Source organism: Peromyscus leucopus, chromosome 19 (genome assembly GCF_004664715.2).
Source record: "Peromyscus leucopus breed LL Stock chromosome 19, UCI_PerLeu_2.1, whole genome shotgun sequence".
NCBI classification, from domain to species: Eukaryota; Metazoa; Chordata; class Mammalia; order Rodentia; family Cricetidae; genus Peromyscus; species Peromyscus leucopus.
In genome coordinates, this window is record NC_051079.1 from 56,916,883 (window position 1) to 56,941,704 (window position 24,822).

The 24,822-nt window shown below is 41.3% G+C and overlaps 1 protein-coding gene across 18 annotated transcripts in view; it reads left to right on the forward strand.

The window, feature by feature from the left end:
- Positions 1–674: 674 nt before the first annotated feature.
- Tcf4 (transcription factor 4) overlaps positions 675–24,822 on the forward strand; it is a 345,993-nt gene continuing 321,845 nt past the window's right edge. For 10 of the 18 annotated variants that reach the window (XM_028864674.2, XM_028864675.2, XM_037197189.1 and 7 more), the window contains exons 1-3: positions 2,546–2,620; positions 3,494–3,585; positions 5,388–5,460. In XM_028864674.2, the coding sequence (XP_028720507.1) occupies positions 3,514–3,585; positions 5,388–5,460 (145 nt within the window). In that variant the 5' untranslated portion in view covers positions 2,546–2,620; positions 3,494–3,513. Of the gene's footprint in view, positions 1,198–1,966; positions 2,153–2,545; positions 2,621–3,493; positions 3,586–4,919; positions 4,938–5,007; positions 5,025–5,387; positions 5,461–24,822 lie in introns of those variants that run through there. The other 8 variants (XM_028864673.2, XM_028864699.2, XM_028864672.2 and 5 more) reach the window with 8 other exon arrangements.

Consider the following 24,822-nt stretch of genomic DNA (forward strand, 5'->3'; position numbering starts at 1 on the left):
TTATCGGTATCACACGGACATCTCAAAGTCTCCTTGTTGTTTGCTGGCAAGAAAACAGGTTTGAGAAGGTAAAACTGTTTGGCCAGAACTGGAAGTTGAGTCCATCATGGTTTATGGTACAAGAGCCATGTGAGTCTTACATCAAGAAAGGAAGACTTCTGCACTAACCCAAGTTCTCTCATCCCTGGGAGCTTATAAAAAAGAAAGAAGGGGGGTGGGTGAGCACCGGGGATGACGAGAGCATACCCTGTCCACTCCTCCAGGCCAGGATCACACTTGGCTTGGTGGCCCTTTCTCCCCCCCCCCCCCCATACAGCTCAAGCCTGGCTGAAAAACCCGCATCCACACGGCCGGGGACCCCGCAGCCTGTGGCCCGCGCGGCATCTTCCGGGCCTCCCGGCGGGCGAGCTCCTTCCAGCTGCGGGAACAACACTCGGAGTCAGAGATCAGGGCCGGACGCGGCACCGGGCGGGCGCTCGGGCGCGCTCGGGGAGAGGCGACCCGAGACCCGCCGCCCGCCGCCCGCAGCACCGCCCCAGCCCCCCGGAGGAGGCGTGGCCTAGCGGGCCGCCATCTTGGCCGCCTCTCTAGGCGCCGTGTTTACCACTCTATGGTCGCGCGCTCCCGCCCCGCCCCTCCCCAGTCATTGTCTGGTGGAGCCGCCGCGGCCGCAGCGCCTTCTCTTTATAAGCCGCAGTGCCCGGATGTGAATGGATTACAATGTATCTTTCAGGGAAACCTATTATTATCAATGTGACTCCTCGGGGGAGTCAATGATGGTGTTGAGGAGGAGGAGGATGATGAGACGCCTCTAAACTTGGAACAAGTTTAGGACTTTGAAAGAAGAAAAAAAAATTACAACCAACAAGACTGAAGAACAATTATAACTCTCCTGTATTGATTATTTTTTTTATAAACGATAAGAAAAAGTTGTTGGATTTTTTTTTTTAATGTTTACTTTTTTGGGGGGAGGGAGGGAATTTTGTTACAGTTTTACGATGGAAAATGCAAAAGCCAGAGCCAGGTGCATAATCTTGTAATCTGTGGCTAACCCTGGAACAGGACTGACTACTACTTAAAATACTCTTTTGGGGGATACACATGTGAGATACTAAGTACTTGCAGAAGATTTTTGTCTCTCTTTTTTAAAAAGTCTCTTTCCTTGGAATATTGTGAGCATATTTGTGGCCATTGAAGGTAACGTTACAATTTGCTGTCAGAGTAAACTGTTTGTAATTGAACGGAATTTTTAGAATGTTGATCCCAATGTTTTATTCAAACAAAAGGAACAACCTATTAAATAATTGCCAATGGGAAAACGTGTGTGCATGCATTTCGGTACGTACTCGCACATCTAGCAATACCAGGGTTGGGCAAATGTGTTTTTTAACATTAAAATAGTGAATGTTGCATATACTGGGTAAAGCACGCATGTTATTACGAAAAGATAATTTGGAAGCTTAATTTTTAATCCTAAAAAGTGATGGAGAAAAGTGTGTTTTAGGAGCATGTAGGGCCTGTAGTGGTAAATGTTGAGTTGAAAACTTGAAGTGCTGCCGAGCGCGGACTTGGAGTGCCTAGGAACTCAAGTGTAAAAACAAAACCATATTCATTCCCTAAAATTACCTTTTTTTTTTTTTCCTTTTTAAAACAAAGTTTGCAGCTATACGATTCAGTGGGTTAAAAGGGCGAAAGGAAGAAAGTCTGCGATTCAGGTTTCACCCCCAACGCAAAACTACCCAAACAAAATATCTCCCTAGCAAAATGTGGATGGGTTTCTGTATGGAAAAGAAAAATATTGTTCGTCTTGGCAAAGTCTTTATGCATCACGTGTATTTGCAGCAAAGCAAAACTTGCTTTGCTCGTGTGTGTGTGTGTGTGTGTGTGTGTGTGTGTGTGTGTGTGTGTGAGAGAGAGAGAGAGAGAGAGAGAGAGAGAGAGAGAGAGAGAGAGAGAAAGAGACACAGAGAGACACACAGAGAGACACACACTGAGAGAGACACACAGAGAGAAGTGAGGGGATGTAAACTCGAATCAATTCCAAAGTGCCTCCGATGGATGAACCTGGCAAACCCTGAAACTGTTCAGGCTTCAGATTGTTAACTGGCCATCTGAGGGGGAAAAAAATGAGGTGCTGGGTGAATTTCCCTCGGTGGGTTTTATTTTATTTATTTATTTATTATTATTATTAATTTTTTTTTTTTTTTACCGCGACGGGGGAGGTGTTGGGATTTTTTTTTTTTCCTGGGGTGGGGGGTGTTTCCCCGGCAGCCCGGCCCGGAGCGCCGCGTCTCCCCGCCGGAGCCCCCCCACCCATTTCTTTGCTGAACTTGCAATTCCGTGCGCCTCGCCGTGTTCCCCCTCCCCCCTTCCCTCGTCCCCTCCCCTCCCGGGAGAAGAGAGTTGGTGTTAAGAGTCAGGGATCTTGGCTGTGTGTCTGCGGATCGGCGGCGGTAGCGGCGGCGGCGGCGGCGGCGGCGGCGGCGGGGAAACCGGAGCGGGCGCGGGTGCCGGCCGTTGGAAGAGGTGGTGGTGGTGGTGGTGGCGGAGGCAGGGGGATAGACATGACCGCCGCCTGGGCGCCGGCGCTGCACCGGGAGCCCCTCGTCGCGCGCGGGCGGTAGGTAGCGGCGCGGCAGGGCCGGCTGGCGGATGCGCGGCGGGGCCGGGCCGGGCCGGGCTGGGCGACCGCGCTCGGGGCTCGGGGCCCCGCGGTCCCTGCCGTCCCCGCCGGGGTTCGGGAGCTCTGGAGCGACGGCGTCCCCTCCCTCGGCTCCCGCCCCCTCCGGGCCCGGCGGGCTCCCGGGCACAGCGCACTTTGCCAATGGGCCTGACTTCAATTTTTTTTTTTTTTTTTCTAAACAACCCCTTTCTTTCACAAATTAGGGGTGCAGGACAATTGGAGGACCGGAGCCTCCACTGGGCTCCCCCTCCCAGGCCACCCCACCCCCTGTGGACGGGTTTGCACTCTCGAGACGCTGGTCTTTTAATTTCTTTCGAGCTACTTTGCAGGGCAGGGGGGGAGTGCTGTGAGTGTGTGCGAGCGAGTGTGTGCGTGTGAGGGGGTGGGGTGGAGGGTGGGGGGAAAGTTGAGACCGGTTCGTGCAGTAGTTTCTCTTTTCTCTGTGATCCATTCATTTCTCGCTCTACCTCCTGTTGCATAAATTGATGCGCTGAAGAGCGGCTACCCCCCTTCTTTCCAGGATTTGGTTTTATAGTGGATGTTACTAGTTTGATCGTGTCTTTGGAAATACAATATCGCTATTTTTTTTTTTTTTTTTTTTTTTTGCTATTGCTGCCTATTCCATTAAAAAAAAAAAACCAAAACAAAACCCAACAAGTCTCCCATTCCTCCTTCCTTTCTACCTTAATCCCATCCGCTCCTGTCCCCCCACCCCACCCCTCCAACCCCCCCAGTCTCCAAAAATCCGATTGTGTTTTCTTCAAGGATTGGGACTGGGTTTTCTGATTGCGGTTATTTCCATGTTTCTAGGTTTGTGTGATTTTGCTAAAATGCATCACCAACAGCGAATGGCTGCCTTAGGGACGGACAAAGAGCTGAGTGATTTACTGGATTTCAGTGCGGTAAGAAAGAACGGTGGAAACTAACAACAGCTGTGGAAAAAAAAAAAAAAAAACAACAACCCTCCCCCAACACTTCAGCTAGAAACCCATAGTAATGTGAAAGACGGGGGTAATTTTTAATTGGCTGAACCCTTGGAAAATGTGAAGGTCCTTTCCTTTTGACAAGCTTTTTTTTTTTTTTTTTTTTTTTTTTTTTTTTAAACTAATTTTGGGATATGGAAGACTCGAGTTTTTTTTTTTTTTTTTAAGGAGTCTAATGACTTGCCTTGATTTCTTTACCTACCAATTTCTCCAAATAATGGAATCTCACTCCAGAAGAAAGGAAAATCAGAAACCCCTTAAAACTGTAAAGTCCATGGAAAACTTGGCCACATCTGAACACAGAGTGAACTGCTAACTTTGTATACCACTCTACATCTTATTTATTTATTTACTTTAGAAATGAATAAATAGGGAATAGAAGAGCTAATTGCTGTAAAGTTGAGGCTGATGGTGCTGTGGTATGTTGGAAGGACCTGTGGTCCTCCTGACTTCCTCCTGGTTGCCTTTTTTGGGGGGTGGGTGGGAGGGGGAGTCTGGAAACTCCTAAGCATTAATAGTGAATACATTCTTTACAGTGTCTTGGACGATTTTGGTAAATTACAGTCTTGAAATCAGCACTAAGAGGAACTTACACACTTGTGGAGTTTTACTATTGTACTCCCCGGGTCCTTCTCCATCCCTTCTTCCTAGTTCCAAACATGCCAGGGGCATGGATTCAGTTTTAATGCCAGATGAGTTTGGTATAAGATGCATTTGTAAAACAAAAGCAAAAGAATCCACAAAACGTACAAATAAAACCCAAACCACCTTCCAAGTGGGGCCCTCTCCTGCTGCTCCTGCCGCCTGCCGCCACTGCTGCCGCTGCTGCCGCTGCCGCTGCTGCTGCTGCTGCTGCTGCTGCTGGCTGCCACTGCTGCTCCTCTTATAGACCCCGTGGAGAAATGGCTCTCGGAAGTTTTGCCAGGAAGCATAGCCCGTAGGCAGCTTTGCAGCCCCCTTTCTGCTTGTTACACTTTCTCCATTCCATCTTTTGCTTTTTGCAGGCTCTGACTCAGGGAAGGTGTGCAAAATGCACTAGATACCAGGAAAAGACGAAAACCAATTAGGGCTGAAATAAATGCTGGAGAGAGAGAGAGAGGGAGTGAAAGAGAGTGAGAGTGAGAGAGGAGAGAGAGAGAGAGAGAGAGAGAGAGAGAGAGAGAGAGAGAGAGAGAGAGAGAGAAGAGAGAGAGGAGAGAGAGAGAGAGAGAGGAGAGAGAGACTTGTCTATATTGCTCTCATGTTTGAGCAGAAGTGAGAGTCTATTGCAGGTGGCATTTTTATTTTTATTTGGGTTCACGTATGACAGACAAGTCCTGTACAGGATGGAAATGGACATCGCCACGTTTATGTCCAAGGTTTTCAGTATAAAACAAACAACTTTCTTCTCCTTTGTCAAACTAGTGTTTTCTAGAAGAGTTGCTGTCCCCCAGTCTGTGTCTTGATAATGCCATGGGGACTGTGTTTTAGATTGTAGAAGGACTGTCTAGTAATCTAAGTCACCCGAGGAGGAAGACAGAACTGTGGTAATGGAGGGGGGGAGGAGGTTGGAATGAGGTGCCTGGTTTAGCTTTAAGTTGGATGGCGTTGGTGATATGTTTTACTAAATAAAGCTTTAGGATTAACTCCAAGTGATTTATCGAGAGTGTGATAGATCTTTGATGAACTCTGAAGCCACGGATGTCTTCTTTTCAACTGTGCTATCTCTTTGTTTCCTGTAGATGTTTTCGCCTCCTGTAAGCAGTGGGAAAAATGGACCAACTTCTTTGGCGAGTGGACATTTTACTGGCTCAAGTATGTGAATTTTTTTTCTTGGTGTGAAGTTCAATGTTCTTACTTGTTTATTTACTCTTTGTGTGTCTTTTTGGCCCTGTTGAAGTGTTCTGAAAGGAGTCATTGAGTTGTAGCCTATGATGATGTGGTTATCTCATTTTCTATGAGCAGCAAACTTTCACAGAATGTTGCCTTTCGCAATTAAAGTGAGACCTGTTTCTACACCAAGAAAACCATATCAGAATTCCATCACTTAATTTAAAAGTGATTTTTAAAAATATGGTTGTAATTAAACATGTGAACATAAGACTAATGTTAGTAACATGAAGGCAAACCCATGTTGCCTATTTTAAAATAGAGGGGAAAAAAAATCTAACTTTCATGAAAGGGGAAATAATACCAGTTATTAGGTTCTGTATACAATGAACCGTTTTAAAGAGAGGGACACTTAATTTTTCAGACAGGTCTGTAAATAGCCTCCTGCTAGTCGGAGAGGCTAAGTAGAAATTCATTTATCTTTAAAATATCTTGTGGATGCTTGAGCTGTTTGGTGTCCCCTCCCTTATCATTGACTTAGGCAATGAATTTAATATTGCAGATTGGAAGAGTCTCAGCATTTTATACAGGAGAATTCTTTGGATAATGTTCCCACAAAAAGCCAGCGGTACTCACAAAGGAATCTGTGTGCACAGTGATTATCTGGCATCTGAGGAGGAATTTTTAGGATAGGACTCTTTGAGTGTCTCTTATGAAAAGTGGGAGATGAAAATGTGAGATTTCTGTAAAATGTGTTTTGTTTTCTTTTTTTTTTTTTTTGGCCCATCAGTTTTAAGTAAGGATTCAATGCATTGTGCCTGCTAGCCTTTAGGTCCAGGGTTTAAACCCATTGATGCTTGTTAAGTAGCTACAGGATTTTAGAGTTCTGGCCATGGTATAGAACAGCCCACGAGTCAGTACTGCTCTTAAGTCAGGGTGGTCAATGTTGACATCTTCTAGCTGTGGGATGCCAGTGTGTGCTTGTCTGTCAGCTGTGGATATAATTTTTATATCTTTTCATCTGGTGTAGTAACAACCAAAGAAATCTTGTTTACCTGATTTGGATAATTTTATAAAATTAATGTCTTGTTAAAACTTACTGGTTTCTAAGTGAGTTACTTCTCCTGGCTCCCATAAGTTTAGGGGATTTTTTTTTCTCTTTACTATGATTTACAAATTATATGATGCCTCCTGTAGTTTTACCTTAGCATTTTTAGGGTCTTCTTTGGTGAAAAGTACTAATGACACTGTGTTTGCTTTACTGTTTGAATCCTGTGACTGGTTCCATTTTTAAAAAAATGGTATTAGTGTTACATCTTACAAATTTCTGCATAGTATTCTCTGTATAGCTTTCAAGACAGAAAATATTAATATGAATGCTTGAAGTAAAGATGAAGACAAATGTCTCCTGTAGTCAAGTTAGTGTTTCCTGTAGACATCATCAAAATACTAACTTTATGTCTGGCAGTAATTTCCTTTATGTTTTACTTAAGAAATGTGTGTGTAGTTGAAATCTGGCTAAAAGTAGATGTCAGGCAGGCCCAGAGATTGACTACTTTCAAAGTTAGTGTAAAATACTGTTTCCACTGTTGGAAAGATGGACACATTTGGAATAACTTCATGTATTACTTTAGATATGATTTAATATATTAGGGTGAATTACAAGTATGAACTATGTGAAATTTAAAAAGACAGTTTTATTCAGCTCATGTCTATGTTCATGTTCAGTTAAAGCCCTTGCTGAAGTGTTGAAGTGTTTGTAGACAGTTTAGGATGGATGAATTGAATATGTACTAATTCATTTTGGTAAGTGATCATACATCAAAACTTTTGGCTGTTCAGACAATGGGGTGTGTGTGGTGTGTGTGTGTGTGTGTGTGTGTGTGTGTGTGTGTGTGTGTGTGTGTGTGTTTATGTATACATAATCCCAGAAGGAGACTTCATCCTTGCTGAACTGTTAGGATATTTATAATGAATATTCAGAGATTATCTTCAAGGTGTTGAACTTTAAAGCTACCTGGCACCAGTGGTGTGGTTTTCAGGACCAGATGTTTACCTTGTAAGGATAGAAAGTGTAGGGCTCTTTTATCCTGCCTGCCTGATTGAAAATATCAGGGCATTCATTGCAAGCAGAAGGATGGTGGCTGGATACAGAGGCTGCAGAGCGCAGTCCACATCTATTAAGGCATATCAGAACACATGGCTGTTAGTTAGGAACAAGGCTTATATTTCTACACAGTAAGAGACATGCATCTCTTTTAAAGTGTCTTTTTAAGAAAAAGTATGAAGACTGCACTTTGCTCTGTAACTGGAAGAAGGAATTAGAAAACTTTGGATAGAGGAGTTATTTTCTGAAGTTACTTCAAGTTCATATTCCTTGTCCTGAGTGGACTGAGGTATGGCTTTGAAACTTGGATTCAGGAAAAAGAGAGCTAGACTATAAGTAAATGATTCCAATTTGAAAAATCAGTGCTGTTTGTTGGTTTGTTTGTTTGTTTTAATGAGGTCTGGTAATTTTTCATTCTTCAAGTTCCCAATAGCTGTTAATTCCATTAATACATGATATTCAGTGTGAGAATGTAAAGAGTGTGGCCGGAGTCTCTTTAATCTTTTATTCCACAAACATGGCTTTTCCTACCACCTTAAGAAATGGTGAGGCTGCTGGGGGAATGGAATGTAACCTGAGCTCCAGCCTGACATTCCCAGGGAGCATTTTTCACATGAAAGGCTTTTGTCAACCCAGGAAAGGACCAGCAGTTTTTTGTTTGATGTTTGCAGGTGTTCCGCAGAATGCAGTAAAACTGTTCAGCCAGGATGGACCAGAGCTACCATGACCTTAACTGGTGGCTCTGGGATTATGTTTAAGGTGTAGCTCTAACCTATATGGTAATGTATACAGAGCAATCTGATATCTGTTACATTATTGATCTTAAAATGAACTGAAAGCATCCACATGCCTGCATGCTTGGAAAATTGTTCTTGTTAAAGAAAAAAAAAAAAAAAGGATGCCTGGGTCACCAAAAGAAAGCATGTCTCTGTTAGGGTGAGTAGAGGCTTAATTTTCTGACATAACAAATGTGCAGTTTATTTGATTATGTTTGAGGCTTTGGGGAACAAAAGGTAAACATATAGAGTTTGGCATCATTAAAAAATCATTTTAAAGTTGACCTACTAAAAAGATAATGTACTGAACAACTTGTTAGGTCAGCCCTCCTGGCATCTATTAGCACACGTGAACAGTGAGTCTGTGATCGATCCTGCATCTTGCTCCTTTAGTTTAAAAGTGGAGGGTTCTTCCCCCTGTATTCTTAGTTCTTAGGTGTTCGGCAGTTGGTAGAGACTGCCAAGTACACCAGTGTTAAAACAATTAAGAGGAATGTCAAAGCACATCACGTCTCTCTCCTGAGCCAGTTTTGGAAAGGGGGAAACAGTTCTTGGCTTTCATGTAAGTTAGCTCACCTATGTCCCCATGATACCAAAAATGATGTGTCAATTGAATCAAATCCCTGAGGGGGGAAAACTCGTCAACCTCAATGGGCACTTTTGTATGATAGAGGAAAAAAAAAAAAAGAATTCAAGGGGCCAGCATCTCGTGTTCATTTCTCCCATGCCAGTGTGAATTCTTTAGATGGTGTGGAAAGGAAATTGGTTTTTCTTGAAGGTATCTGTGGAGATGTTCCCTGCTTTCCTTCCTGTGTGTGCATGTGTGTATGTGTCTTCTATACATCCTAGTCTAGTCCAGTCCATGGTGGTTGTAAAAGTTTTTGCACAGACTGAGAGCTGTTTAATAGATTTTGAAAACGGTCCAGTGGCCTCAAACACGCTGTATTAGACTCCCAGTATTTTGGAGCCAGCCTTTGAGAAACACAGGACCTGGAGCCTCCAAGACACAGCTGTGGGACTCAGGAGCCCAAGTGAGGAGCTTCAGTGCTGTCCTTTGTTAGTATTGACAAGCAGCTTTGATTTGCTGTCTGTGGTCCTGCAGACCCTTGGTTGGAAATCACGTTGGACTCACCACTGTTTTTCTATCCTTTGTCAGACATAATGGGGTTTAAGATGGGTGTGCTGTGTGCCCTGGAAGTGCTGGCCTATGCTCATGTGCCCTGTGAACACTTTGCTTAGGTGTGGAACTGTTTGAGATGATCTGTCTGGTGTTGTGTCCCCCATCTCCCACCCCCCCCCATGTTCCCTTGGGAGTGCTGGGGTGCCATGCTCTCTGCTGTGTGTTTAATTTAGTTTTAATCCTCCCAAGTAAATGCAAACATTGCCATGCCCAATTCATAGATGAAGAAACTGAGGCACAGAGGTTTTCAACAAGTTGATCTCAAGGCAGGTAGTCATGAAATTAGGTTTACATTCAGGCCTAGTCAAGTCCTTATAGTCCTTCTTCACACCCATCTATACACAGATAGACAAACATGCACACGGCCCCCACAAGCCCACACAAAGGCATCAAGAACCAGACAGCTCATATTTTTCAAGATTATATAGCTATGAAATATAATACTGAAGCCTGAATGAAATACTATGTATGATCTTTATAGTACAAAGCATTTAAAAAAAAAAAACATATTTAAGGTAATGCTACAAACCATACCCACTGTTTTTCCTGCCTCAGTATCCAGATTAAGTTACCTTTGTAAATTATGATGGATTTCAATGTGAGTTAGTTTATCATTCTCGCATTATCACGTTATTTTTACAGAGAAAATGTAGCAGGTATTTTAAAAGTTGTGCTTTCTTTCTGTGGGAAATCAGCAGCTATGTGGGCCCCAGTAAAGGTGTTTTCAATTATTTTTTTTTTTGTGTGTAAATAATCAGACCTGAAATTGCAGTAATCCAGTGTGCCCTATTAATATTTGAACAAATAAGGCCCTCTTATATTTAAATATAAAAAAAGCATGCAGTTTATTGTTAGGTCTTTGGAGTGGAATGCAAGCTCTGTAATCCCAAATTCAGTCTGCATCCCTAAAACAAACAGTTTGGAAGTTTTGATATGTCTATTACCAGACGTGTGCTTAAAGTGTTAGTCTTCTAAACTCAGAAGGAAGAATGGGTACTCTATCTGACACTGAGTTAAGTAAATAAAATACATCAAACCAGCGTGGAGATCCAACAACTATTGAGACTGAAATGCTTAGCATTTTTGACAGCATCAGCAAATTACCCTTCCCCTCCTATTGTAATGAGGAAATCACTTAAATAACAGATGAACAGCGAAGTCACATAAACATATATAATAGAACTATGTAATGAAAGTTTATGCTGTTAATTGCTCGAATCTGTCTTAAATGCTTCGAATCATGGAGCAGTAAAGACTCTCATGTAAACAGTTTTGTTTTGAGCTTAAAATTATTCCTTTTTGCTTTCATTGGCTATGGTAAGCAAAGTAACGTTGTAAGCTGTACAGATCAAACACTGACTTGGAATGGTAAACTCCATTTTATATTGAGAGTGTGCAACCTTGTCCAGGGCGTGGAGTTGAGTCCTGGTGGCCTCAGGCTTGTGATCTCTAAGGGCAAGTGTTAGGATGCTAGTTAGATCTGTTCCCATAATCCAAGATAACAGATCTCAAGTTGCCTCCTAAGGAACATGGTGTGTTTTCAAATGTTCTTCAGTTTACAAGTCTTGAACCAAAATGTTCTTGGCTAAGCCTTTAGAATCTATATGTATACTGGTTAAATCAGATTCTTCTACAACAACGTCAAAACAAGAGCCAGGTAGTAGAAGAAAAATCCCCCCTTGCTTAGTTTTGGATTTTATGAGCTATTTTTTATGACCAGGTGTTCGTCCACATTAATTAGATCATGCTAAGTATTAGAGAAAGGAGAGTATATTACAAGCTTTTGTGAAAGGTTATTTTTGTTACAGGCTTCTTAATTACACTGATTGAAAAATTTCAAAATTGGCCACCAAATTTCTAAGCTTACACGGGAGTTATCCTCTTCCACGTGTGACCTATTTAGACTCAGTGTAAGCTAGGTGTCTGGGTAGGTGCTGTTGATCATAGCTTTCTTTATGCTTAAGAGAGACATAAGTCTAGTGATGGTTATAAGTAACGTATGTAAGTGTACAAATACACCCATTTATTTATATTACACCCCCAGAAATGGCAAAAGTACTGAAGAGGTTGCCGTATTTATTTTCATTTCAAAACCAAATAAAGGCCCAGTTAATCAGCATATCAAATACCCAGGTGTGTTTAAAATCAGTTCCTGTGGATGGATTTTAGGCCTGTAAGAAAGTATTTTATTTAAAGGTGCAGCCACTCAGTTGTTCAGATGGCTGCTTTTGTACTTTGGTGTGACAATTAACATGTAATGAATGACTTTCCAGACAGCCATTGGTAGTAATTACTATATGTAGTTTATTAGCTGCAATCCATTGTTGGATGTGCCTGTATTGATTTGTTTTGCAAACAACCCTTCACATGTGTGGCAGTATTTATACATTACTTTGGAAAGAACCTGTTTCCATTTGCTGATGTTGATGTGGCCTCTGAAAACTTTGGCTTGTACATTCTTATGTGGTAGGGTGCTCCTTTGATCAGTCAACCTAGGTGAGTTGTAAATGCAAGCCTTTTTCACTCTCTAAGCTTTATATTTTGATCCTTGGGGAAACCCAAAAGAAAATCACACCGTATCTGTTTTGCAAGTAAATCATTTATGGGAAATTAGATTTATAGGAAGATTTAGAGACACTATTTTATGATAAAGTATCAAGATTTTGGGAGAGGGCTAAATATCTCTTCCCCAAATCATACAGTTGCTCATGGCTCGCACAGGGTATAAATACACATGTCCCAACCCTCTAGTCACAGTGACTGTGCTGATGTTAATTAAGGTCTGGCCCTCTCAGTTGTTATTAACTACATATTTGCAATGAAAAAATATATAATCTACCATTTCTGAAAAAATAATAAAACTGAGATGGTGCTAGATGGACATCATAATCGGGCTCGCTTGTCATCACAGGGTCTAATTTGGCTGAGGCAGTTGACGAATAACTGTTAAAATGTATTGTGTTATTAAAAATAACATAGTAAGACCCATGATTAAATATCAGGGCTGTAATTTAATCTTGGGGGTTCTGGTGCTGTTCATAAACCATTTGGCTTTTTTTCTGTAACAGATGACGTCAGAGTACAGCTTGATTGAATTATGACCCTGGTGGCAGGGCACCTGTCTGTGCTTACTTCATGGCATGTCAGCATTTCCATTACGAGGTTTTTTTTCCCTGACATTTTTAACTTTGAATAGTTAAACTAGTCTGATGGTTGGCATATAAGCTTTCAGCCCCTTGGGAACAGACTATTTTCTCAATAAAATAGAGAAGGTGGTGACAGAGCCCCATTATGGAATACCTTCTAGAATGTTCTTCTTTGCTTTAATCTTCCATTAATTTAAACATTCCCTTTTGGGGTACTTAGCTGAATTGCGAGACCTCCAAATGGAAGGTTCTTAATCTCAAATTTCCCAAACCAGGGCTTAACTACAAAGTCTTTAAAGAACTGTTAAATTAGGAAAGGATGGGGCATCTATGGAGAATGTTGGAATGATAGCTCTGGACATCCTAGTTTTCATATTCTGTAAAATACTGAAGAGCAAGACATGAAGAACATGCCAGTTATCATGCTTTCTCTGTCATCGCTTCTGTAGTTACCTGAGTTGAGTAAAATTGGATAATGAGTGGTTAGAAAGGTGTCATTTATTTACGTCCCATCCTGGGATGGTAGCATAGCTGCCCCAGCTTTACCTCTTGGGTTTTCTATGTTGGGAATGGCCATAAGATGCTGTTTCTATCTACCTGGCTTGCTATTTAGCACCTGTTTTAATGCTGACAGATGGCTTAACTGATAGCTTCTTAAATGCACATTAGATTCACAACCCTCCTTGGCAGTTGTAAGGACATGGAAGACTTTGTGGGAAAAGGATATATCCAAACAGATTATGTATCCCAACCAAAACACACACACACACACACACACACACACACACACACACACACACACACTGCATATAAAATCAACATACATCTTTAATAAGACATAATCATGTATCGGTTTTAAAAAAAACATTTATTTGATTTATTAATCAGCAAGGATTTTTTTTCTGTGTAGCTCAGGCTGGCCTTGAACTTGTGAACTACCTGCCTCTGCTTCTTCAAGAGGCTGGTGTTCTGGTGTTCTGGGTTTGCAGAAGTTTATGTAAATGGGAATGTATTTCTTTTTTATTTTAGTTTTTGAAAGCTTATTATTTTTTTTTTTTTTACTAGAGGGACCTACTGATGAAAGTTTCACGAACACATTGATTTTGATCCTGAAAGAGGGGTAGCATTTAACATGTGTGGTTAGGGGTTTTTAAATTTGTATCAAGATGGTAGTGAACCAGGTACAGAGAAAAGAAAGTATAGCCAGGCTCAGGAGCCCATTCATGCAGGAGCCGGTCCTGTCCTTGCCTGGCAGTAAGGCTCAATTGTTATCTAGGCACACAGGAAGTGGGATGATCTTCAGTCCAACTTTCTTGCCTTAAATGTCAATATTTTTTATTGTGGTCCCCCGCCCCCCACTTTGAATGTCCTAAAGGGTGTAACAGATTATAAGCCAGTGATTTCAAAAGTATGAATTCTTAGTGATAACATTGGGTGTGAAAACTAAAGTTTTTGATCTTTCAAAAATTTTGAGGCAAATTAGTTTCATATTTTTTCTATGATATTCAGAGTGGAAATTTTTTTTTTATTCCAAATGATAGCACCTTTGGAGAAAATTATTAAAGTAAATTCTGGAAATCTGACTTTTTTCTTTTCAATGGCTGTTCCTAAGGAGCTGTTTCATATTTCTAACGTGATAGAACTTTAAGGCCTGTCTCTTAAATTACAAGAGGCAACATGAGCCTCACCAGCATAATTCAGGAAACATTACACCTGTTCAGAAAAGCTACACATTTCAAATGTTTTAAGATTCCAAAGTTCTTTTTTTTCTTTTTATTGTCATTGCCGGTATCATTACCAGGGCCACATAGCATCTGGGTCAGAGCTAGCAGGAAAAGGTAATAGTTATGATTTCCATGTAGTAATTCATGGATATATTTATTGCCATGTAGTAATTCATAAGTACATTTCAAAATCAAGGACAATATCATCTCAGCCCCAATTTACATAACACTGTGAAAACCCTGTAAGGTAGCTGAATCCTTCTTTGAATAGAAGCCATCATAACTGTGTCCGAAGCAGGAAAAGTATGTATATGTGCATGTATGCACCTTTCCTCTTCGCAAGTGTCAGAGATGAAAGTGTCCCTCTGGGACCGCACTCAGTGTCGCAGGGCTTAGATGCGGCTGCAGATTCAAGTGCTGTTTGACATTGGTTAAGGGAGAACTTAGTAATGCACAATTGGGATGTTACACAGTTAAAAAAAAAATCTTCCAAAGATTATTCTAAGTACATTTAAAGATTCTATTGAGATCTTATATAGTCTCTTGATCTTTTCTTCCCTTTTAAAAATAATAAGGGATTTATACTGGAAATACTTTGCACCCTATAATGTTAATCTCATAGTAAGATTTTTTTCTTTTAAAATTTGTTTATTTGGTGGGTGGTCATGCTGTGTTTGTGTGTGTATGAATGGAGGTCAGAGGGCAACTTTGTATAGTTGGCTCTCTCCAGTTTTCTGTGACTCTGGGGATCATATTCAGGTCACTCAGGTTAGGGAGCAAAAACCTTCACATACTGAGCTGCTTAGTATTTGGTCAGTTTTAAGCACAGTAAGATCTTCTGGGAAGAGAGAACCTCAATTGAGAAAATGTTTCCATAACATTTGTCCTGTAGTCAAGCTTGTGGAAGATTTTCTTGATTAATGATTGATGTGGGAGGGCCCAGCTCACTTGAGTGATGCCCTACCTGGGCATATATGGTCCTGAGTTGAATAAATAGCAAGTTGAAAGCTGAGTGTGATGGTCTACATTTTTAATACCAGCACTTGAGGTAGAGGTAGGTGGATCTCTTGAGTTTGAGGCCAACCTGGTCTACAGAGCGAGTTCCAAGCCAGCCAGGGCTATATAGAGAAAGTCAGCCTTGAAAAAACCCCTCCAAAAACCTACCAACCAACCAACCAACCATCCAAACAAACAAACAAACAAAAACCAAGTTGAGTAAGCCATGGCGAGCAAGCCATTAAGTATCATTCTTCTATGGCCTTTGCTTCAGTCGGTGCCTCTGGTTCTTGCCTTGAGTTCCTGCCTTGAATTCCTTCAGGATGGAACTGTAACTGTGATGAATAAGCTGAAATAACCCCACCCACCAACATTGCTCTTGGTTATGGTGCTTATCACAGCAATAGAAAACAAAGTTGGACACTTGGAAATTTTGGCTACCAGATCCTAATAATGTTTAAAATCAAATTTTCATTTTCATATATGATTTGGTCTTAGAGTTTTGAAAAGACCAAATACTGTGTGTGTGTGTGTGTGTGTGTGTGTGTGTGTGTGTGTGTGTGGGTGCGTGCGCGCGCGCGCGCTTATGGTCCATGAAGGTCAGGCAGGGTAAGGAATGGATCTCTGCTTTATTTTCTTGAGTTAGTGTCTTTGACTTTCCCTGGAGGTTGGCTGGTGGCCAACTAGACCCAGAGATCATCATGGCTCCGCTCCCAAGAGTACTGAGAGTAGCCACGCCTGGCTTTGATGCTGGGGATTTGAACTCAGGTCCTCGTGTATACTCACTGAGCCATATAGCCAGCCCAGACACTATTGGTTTTAGTAATTGCCATCTTGAGCACCATCATCCGCTAACTGATACTACCAGCCATTGAATGCTTTTCTGGTCTCTGATCCATAATTTGTCTTATACTTTAAATTATTAATTAATTAGTTAACACATGTATTGTGTATGTGTGGATATAGTGCCACAACCTATGTGTGGAGACCAGAGGACAGCTTGAGGGAAACAGTTTTTTCATTGAAACGTGTGTGTCCCAGGGATCGAACTCAGCTCGTCAGGTTTGGCTGCAAGCACCTTTACCTGGTGAGTCACCTCACCAGCTGCCAGCTAGTTACTTTTAGCTACTAGGTTAATTTTCTTCTGACATGTGAATTTCCCTTGATTTTATTAACTTTTTACTATTCTTTAATTTTTGGCTTATGTATAACTATTTTTCTTTTGCATCAGATGTATTCTTGTCGTGTTAAGAGAACTCTGTAACCCTTAAGATTTTGGTAGAATTAGGGCAAGTCTCGGTGTTGGAAAGAACGTTGAAAAGTTTGGGATAACACAGGGGCATGATTTTTTGAATTTGGGCATGTGACTCTGTTGTTAGGACACTGATGGAATTATTAAGAATGATAAACTTCCACGTACCCATTCACTTTGTCACTCATTCATTCATTTTTTTAATCCCCTCAACTCCCAGAGGCCAGCCACAAATTACTAGGGGGATACTAGGGTGCTGTGAGAAATGACAAGTATCAACTTCTGCATTTAAGTGGCGTGTGCTGCTAGTGGCATTAATAAAAGTTCTGCCATGATTCATCAGGAAAGTGCTTTCAAGTGAAGGGATGTGGTCTTCTGCAAAAGATGCCTTTCAGATAGAATTCAGTGCCCATTTCCAGTGGAAATCTCAGTTTTAGAATCTCTGTCTTTCCCTGTCTGTCACTGTCTCTGTCTCTGTCTCTGTCTCTGTCTCTGTCTCTCTCTGTGTGTGTGTGTGTGTGTGTGTGTGTGTGTGTGTGTGTGTGTGTTTATAAAGGAAGGATATTTTAGAATGAGTGTGGAAGTTGGACCTTCAGGTGGGTTGTTATGAATGTACTCGCAAATTTAGTACCAGAGTCTCTATGGGAAATGATTATAATTATGTCCCATTTGTCATTTTTGAGCAGAAATTTAAAAATTGCAAGTGTGAGATTGATTTACTTGAAAGACATTAAAGATATCTTTTAATCTTCACATTTGAATTTCTGTAATATTTATTTTATAATTTATACACAGTAACAGTTTTTTAAAAATTTTATTTACTATGTGTGTGTGTGTGTGTGTGTGTGTGTGTGTGTGTGAGAGAGAGAGAGAGAGAGAGAGAGAGAGAGAGAGAGAGAGAGAGAGAGAGAGAGAGAGAGACTCACTTTGTGTATCCCAGATTGACTTAGAACTCATGATCCTCTGGCTTGGTCTCCTTAGTGCTAGGATTTAAAATTCTTTTTAGTGTAAAATTTGATTACCGTGTGATGGGTCATATACTGGGCTCTGGAGGTGAATCCAGGAGAAGATAGGTAGGCTCCTGAGTTGCCTGAAAAGGGCAATAGACATTAAGGGAAGAAATGGCCTACAAGATAGGAAGCTCTACACATGAGAGGTGAGAGGCAGAAGGAGAATTTGCAGTCACGTTAACTGACCCAGCTGAGCAGTTGGGAAAGGTTGCTTGGAACTGAGTACAGCTAAGCTGGGGTCTGATGGGTGGGCCGGGGAGGAGGGTAGCGAAGTGGGTGGAGTGGGTTGGTCTGGGCTCCTGTATAGAGTGAAGTGTGGTGATGGGTAGGTGATCGGGTAGGTGGTCGTGATTGGAATGGATGCCAGAGGTGAGCAGGGTCCAGGACCTGCAAGGCTGAGCACAAGGAGCATTGCTGCTGATCAGATTTGTACCTGGGGACTCTCTGGGGACCCTCTGCTGCAGCTAGGAACCCGAACCCACAAGGTACTCAGTGTAGCTGGCCCACATCAGTTGTGCGGCTCCTGTAGATGGAAGTTCAGGGTGCGAGCTTGGTTTCAGAGTTTGGGCTGCCACTGATGACTTCAACTCAAGAACTGCCTGGAGCCGGGTGGCGGTGGTGCACGCCTTTCATCCCAGCATTGTCACTCCCTGTCCCTATGGCCACTGAGCACTGAAGAAGAGCCTTAGATTTTTCGAGAAAAGGGTTGGATTGATTTTGCAGTTCTGTTCTTCTGGGATGCAAAGGTAAAAATAGGTCTTCTTTAGCAGCCTTTGGGAATCATGGCCCATTTAGTCTTGTTATCCCTAATGTTAGAACTGTTGATTGAATCCATTCTTCCCATGGTCTGGTGTCAGAGAGCACAGCCACACGATGCCCCTGAACGTGTTTGTCTGAACTTGAGGGTGGCATGACTTATATGGTGTTCTACCATATTGATTATTGTACCACTGATGATTGTACATCATGTAGACCAAAGGGGGAAATTATCTGTTAGCTCTTGATTGGGAATGAAATGAAGCTTCTCTCCTTTTCCAAATCCCACGCCCCACCTTGCTCTCTTCCAGCTGCCATTGGCTTTTTCAGCTGGGATTCCCTCCACCTGTTCCCATTCCATTCTCTCATGGATCTTTGTTTGGTCTTAGGTGTCTTCTCTCAGTCTAGCATGCTGGGTAGTCTCCTTCATGAGGCAGAATCTTGCAACTTTCTCAATGTGTTTACTGTGCAAGTTAGAGAAAAGACACTGAGCCTTCTCCTTCACATCTTCACTTGGGTCAGTTACTTAACACTAGGTGCTTCTGTGCTAGCAGGCTAGCCTTAGACCTGTACCAGTTAGTGATACGTGGTCTCTGGTGCTGCTGTGCTAATACTCTAACCTTAGACCTGTACCAGTTAAGGGATACATGGACCCTGGTGCTTCTGTACTAATAGGCTAGCCTTAGACCTGTACCAGTTAGTGATACATGGCCCCTGGTCCCTACAGCTGTTTGGATTCTTCACCGTGTGTGTTCAGAAAGGAGGGAAGTGTGGAAACTATCAGCTCCAAGAGCAAAATTCCTTAAAGTATGTGTCCACTGCTGGTGAGCCACATGTAGCTTAGTAGCTTAGTGTGTCTGCCTCCTAAGGGAGTCTATCAGCCTCTGGGCCTGCTTTGGTAAGTCTTAGATAAAGGTAAAATAAAATGTGCTACCCTTTCTTTTGGAGAGACACACTGAGCTTCTATGGATGTATAGCACTTTTAAAACATTATTCTTTACTTATTTTATGTGTATAGGTCTTGTCTGCTTGTATGCTGTATACTATGGAGATCATGGAGACCAGAGAGAGTGTCAGATCCCTTAGGACTAGAATTATAGCGCATTCTGAGCCATCATGTGGGTGTTGGGAATCAAACCTGGGTCCTTTGGAAGAACAGTCAGGCTTTTAACTGCTGAGCCATCTGCCTAGTCTCCCTCCCTGTCTCCGTCCCCTGCTTTCCTTTTCCACACAGGGCATTACTACGTAGCTAAGGCTGGTGGGAGCTACAAATTTGTAATCCTCCAGCCTCAGCCTTCTGAATGTTAGGATTACAGGCACAATGCCTGGTTATGTTTTTGTAGTTTTTTTGTTTGTTTGTTTTGAGGCAAAGTTTCACTGCGTAGCCCTGGCTGGCCTGGAACTCATTATGTGACCAGGCTAGCTTTGAACACACAGAGATCTGCTTACCTCTGCATCCCAGGTGCTGGGATTAAAGGTGGTGTGCACTACCTTGCCTGGAGGGCTTTTTTTTCCCTCAATGAAAGTTGTTAAAAGAATAACATAGTCAGTTCCATCGTGACGGCTGCTTTCTATGCTATTTAGTTTTCATGTTTGAAATATTTAATAATTAAATGCAAAGATAAATATTCTGAGCGTGGTCGCTGAAACCTGTCATCCCTATACTTGGATGACTGAGGTAGAGGATTGCCCATGAGTTCTAGGCTAGCCTGAGCTATAGAGTGAGACCATGTCTCAAAAACCCAAACCAAACAAAATACAACTAGAAAACTATCCCTCTCACATGCCCCCCCATCCATAGATGTCTTTCTTTTCTCCTTTATGTCAAGACTTGGTTCTGTAGGCTCTCTCCTCAGGTGCTCCCCATTTTCCATTGAACCCCGATCAAATACAGGCCAAGCACAATCCCCCCAACCCCTCCGAAAACCTGAAAGTTACCAAGATTACAAAGTTTTTGAGAGTGGACCCGAGGTTACAAGTGGAAAACCCCACATCCGAGTTTATGTCACTTGGTGCTTCAGAACACGGAGGCCCCGAAAACTCTCTATAGAATGACACCCAAGGTGCATATGTGAGGTGCTTGGGAAACGTAAATGCTTGTGTTTCGACGTGGGTTCCATCCCTAAGTCATTTCCTTTTGTGCATTCAAATTTTGCAGCATTCAAAAAGAATATGAAATTCCAAACACATCTGGTCTCAAGCATTTCAGAAAAGGGACCCTCAGTCTGTATCCCAGGACATAGTTTGTCATGTAATATTTGACAGCTGCCGATGAGTATGTGTAGCATGTTGTAAGCCATGAAGCTTAGTCATGGAGGAATGCTTCTGAACCCACCCACCCACCTTCCTACCAGCCAGAGCCGTTTTCCACTAGCTGCTGGCTGTCTTTCTGTTCTCTCCTTCTCGATTGCGTTTTTCTCTTTTCTGTCCCAGGTAAGCATTATAACAACGCCCCCCTCCTTTCCCTTGTGGAGTGGTCGTGTGATGGGAAGTTTGTTGTTTTGACTTGCCTGTGAGGATTGTAGACACGGCATCACGCCATCATCTGCCACTTACGTTTTAGCTTTGTGGATGTTCGAGACTGACCCATGCTGATGCAGGTGATTTTCAGTCATTTCTGATACTGCCGAACACACCCCGGTTTATTTTGCTTTGAGCTCTGGCTTGATATCCTGTTTTGTGAAAGCCATGCTTGGTTTTCTGTCTCAGCTGATCCACATGCAGACTTTCTCAGTAAAGTAGATGTTTGTAAGTAGATATGGTAGGTTGTAAAGTTACTCGGAAGCTCAACCTGACAAGATTTTTTTTCTCAAGTTTTTTTTTAAATTTTTTTTTTTAATTTAGTAATCTACATTCTCACCTGCAGCATAAGAGATTATTATGGCTGCATGTCTTTGCCTATCTTAGGTGTTAATCAGGGTTCTTAATTTGTATCTTTCTAGTAGGTATAAAACATAAAACGTAGCTCATTGTGATTTCAATTTGCAGTTTCCTTGATGATGAGGTTTTGCATATATTTATTTTCATTTATGTTTTTTTTTTTCTCATTGTACCTTAGAATCTCCCCATTCTACTTTTTCTTTTTTTAAAAATCAATGTGTAGGTGTTGTTAGAGTTTAAATTAGAGTTTTGAATGATTATTTCCCTGTCACCTACTGCAGGTACTTTTATGGCCCATCCCTTTCTCTTCCTTTGCAGTAACTTTTAATAAGCAGAGCCTTGGAAAAATATTTATTTAAATGGTGTATGTACCTGAGTGTGGGTATGTGCATGGGAGTGCAGGTACGCATGGAGGCCAGCAGAGGGCATCAGAGGGCTTCTCTGGAGCCGGACTTAGAGGCAGTTGTGAGCCACCTGTCTTGGGTGCTGAGAATCAAACTTAGGTCTTCTGGAAGAGCAGCAAGCGGCCGATCTCTCCAGCCCTAGCGAAGTCTTTAACATTGTCATGGCCATGGATTTTTCTTTAGGATTTTATGTTTTGAGTCTTGGGTGGAAAGTTATTCTCTACATCAAGGTCAGAGACAGCAAAAGTATCTCAGGATTTTATCTTTCACGAGTGTGTGTGGCATGGGAAGCAGGACTGACTATCCTAGATACCTGTTCATTCCCCAGTTACTTGTTGAAAAGTCCTTTCTTTCCCAGTCACCACAGTGGTCCTTCTGTAATCTGGTGGATGTGTCTGAGTTTCTTTCATTCTGGGTTCTTTAATCTGCAGAGAAGTCTGTCTGCATGACCTTTACATTTTCAGTTTGGTGTCACGTTTTCATATGCGGTAGGCAGTCCTCCCTCCTGCTTTTTCTGTCTCATTTGTATATGTTTTATTTTGGGGGGCTTGCGCTCTTCACTGTTATTTTACGAATTGGCAGGGCAAGGTTTTTGATGAGTCTCTTAGATATTTTTAATGAAGATGCAGAGAAACTTGAGTTGACTTTGTTGAAACTTGTGATATTTTTAGTAATTATTTCCTTTCCTCAGATAGCCTCTCATTTTGGTCTTTGATATCAAGATTTTTTTTTAAACTATACTTTTAGAATGATAGGTTTTTTTTTTTTTTTTTTTTTTTTTTTTTTTTTTTTTTTTTTTTTTTGTTGTTGTTAAACATTTTTTCCTGAGGCTGAATATTTATCTTGATGGTTTACTTTTTTTTTTATTTTTGTTTCTGTTATGAATAGAATTTTCTTTTACATGAAATATTCAAATTGTTGCTGGCATATAGAAATTTGGTTAACTTTTGTATATTGATTTTCATCTTCATGCACGTTGCTAAGTTTTCTTATTAGAAAATGATGTGTGTGCTTTCTTTAGACGTTTCCCTGTAAATTGCGATAAGGTCTTGATAAAGATAATTGTACTATTTCTCCTTTTAAATGCCTCCTGTGGCTTTCTCCCCCTTCTCCCTGCACTGTCTGGGATCACCAGCTGAGTAGGAATGGCAATGGTGGACATAGGTATCTTAGACCAGGTTTGGCTGTCCATGCTGCTGGTAGAAGTCCCTTCTACTTATATTTTACTAAGAGTTTTTTATAATCACCTCAATTGCAGTTTAATTGTTGGAGAACGCTGCTGTGTGTTACACTTTTCTGACTTCCTTTGTTGACAGGTCTGCTAATTAATCTCCATAGTATTTTATCATGTGCTTGGGAGGAATGCACATTGTCTGGCTCTTGAGTTGGAGGCATCTGTATGTCCAGAGATTCAAGCTTTTTTTTTTTTTATTTAAATCATCTATACTTTTGTGAATTTTTAAAAATGTGCCCGGTACTTATGTCACTGAGAAACTTGGGTTAAAATACTTTATGGTGGTGAATCTGAGGTTTTCCTATCCATTTTTCTGTTTCGGCTTTATACGTGTTGAAATTACATCATTACATTCTTTTAAGTTTGGAATTACTTTATCTGTCTGGTTAATCAAATCTATTCACTTTAGTTAAGGTCACCTTCTTTCTGCTCTTTTGCCTTATAGTTTATTTTTGTCTTCTATTGGTCGAGTTATCCCACTTTTCTTTTTGGATCAAATTTATATGTGTTTTAAATTTTTTGTGTTTAACCCTCCCATTGTACTGTATGTGTACCAATTATTGCAAAAGTTTGACTTTTATTGGAACAGATAATGACAAATGACTTCCATCGCCTTGGTCCTTGTAGGTCGTGCAGATGTGTGTCCCTGTGACTCTGCTCCCTGCTGTCTGTGCTCCAGCTGCTCCTCTGTGTTCCGTCTTCACTGCTCTTTCATTCCCTTTCCTTCAAACACATTTGCTAAGTTTTGTTGCTTTTATTTCTTACCTCCTACATTGTTTATAATTCTTTCTATTCTTCTGATAATTATCTTTGGGCTTTCACGATGCTGTTATTTCATAAATTGTAACATACATAGTTCATGAAAACTATTTTGGGGACCACCAAACACTCCTTCCATTATTCCTTCTGTTACTTGTGTTTTTGTTTTGGTCCTTAAAATTGTCTCTGAATGCTAGGTCCTGGAGTTTTATAGACACTGTTAGACTTCTACTTTGCATATCCCTTTTGATTTCTTGCATCTCAGTCTTCCTTCATGGAATCATTTTCCTGTGTGGGGAAGTGTGTCTTTTAGGGGTTTTTGATTTTCTCCCAAATCAATGTTCTATTTTTGCTCTTTAGTGATAGCTCTTCAGGACACATGTTTTCTCTCATTATTCCAATGATTTTGTTCTACTGGCTCCCTAATTCCACATTGGCTTGTGAGAAGTTGGATGCTTGTCTACATAATTGCTGACCTTTCTTGGAGATCTTTTTGGTGATTTTTCTTAATTTTTACTTAATATTTTCACTTGTTTTGTATTTGTGGTTTTATTTCTTCCTACAACGGAGGAAAATTACTATATTTGTTTCCTGTGAGGACTTATTAAATGTGTTAAACTTGCCTTCCCCCCGCTTCCATTTTCTTTAAATTTCTGTCATATTTTCCTTTTCATTGTATCTGCTGTTTTATGGTGGTTTCTGTAGACTTATCTTCTATTTCACAAATTCTCTCTTTAGCTTTGTCTAATGTTTCATTAAAAACATCTCCTATTGCTTATTTTTTCATTTGGAAAAGCTGTGTTAGTTTTATATTTCTTCTTCTTTATGGTTATGCCTTTCCTTTTAAAATATAGTGTACGATTTTAGTTTCGATTAAAGTAAAGGAGAAAGGGGCCAGTGAGATACCGCCGCAGGTAGAGCTAAGCCTGACCACTTCAGTTCTAGCCCAGGTCGAAGTGGAGAGCTGACTTCCGTGTGTTGTCCTTTAATTCCCCATCCCCTCAGAAGTGGCCCTCCCCAATATATAAGTAATGTAGTCATTTAAAATATAAGAAAAGAAATAAAATGTTGAAAGTTGAGTTTCTAGTAGGTGTGGATGCACCGTGGGCAAATGCGAGTGAGA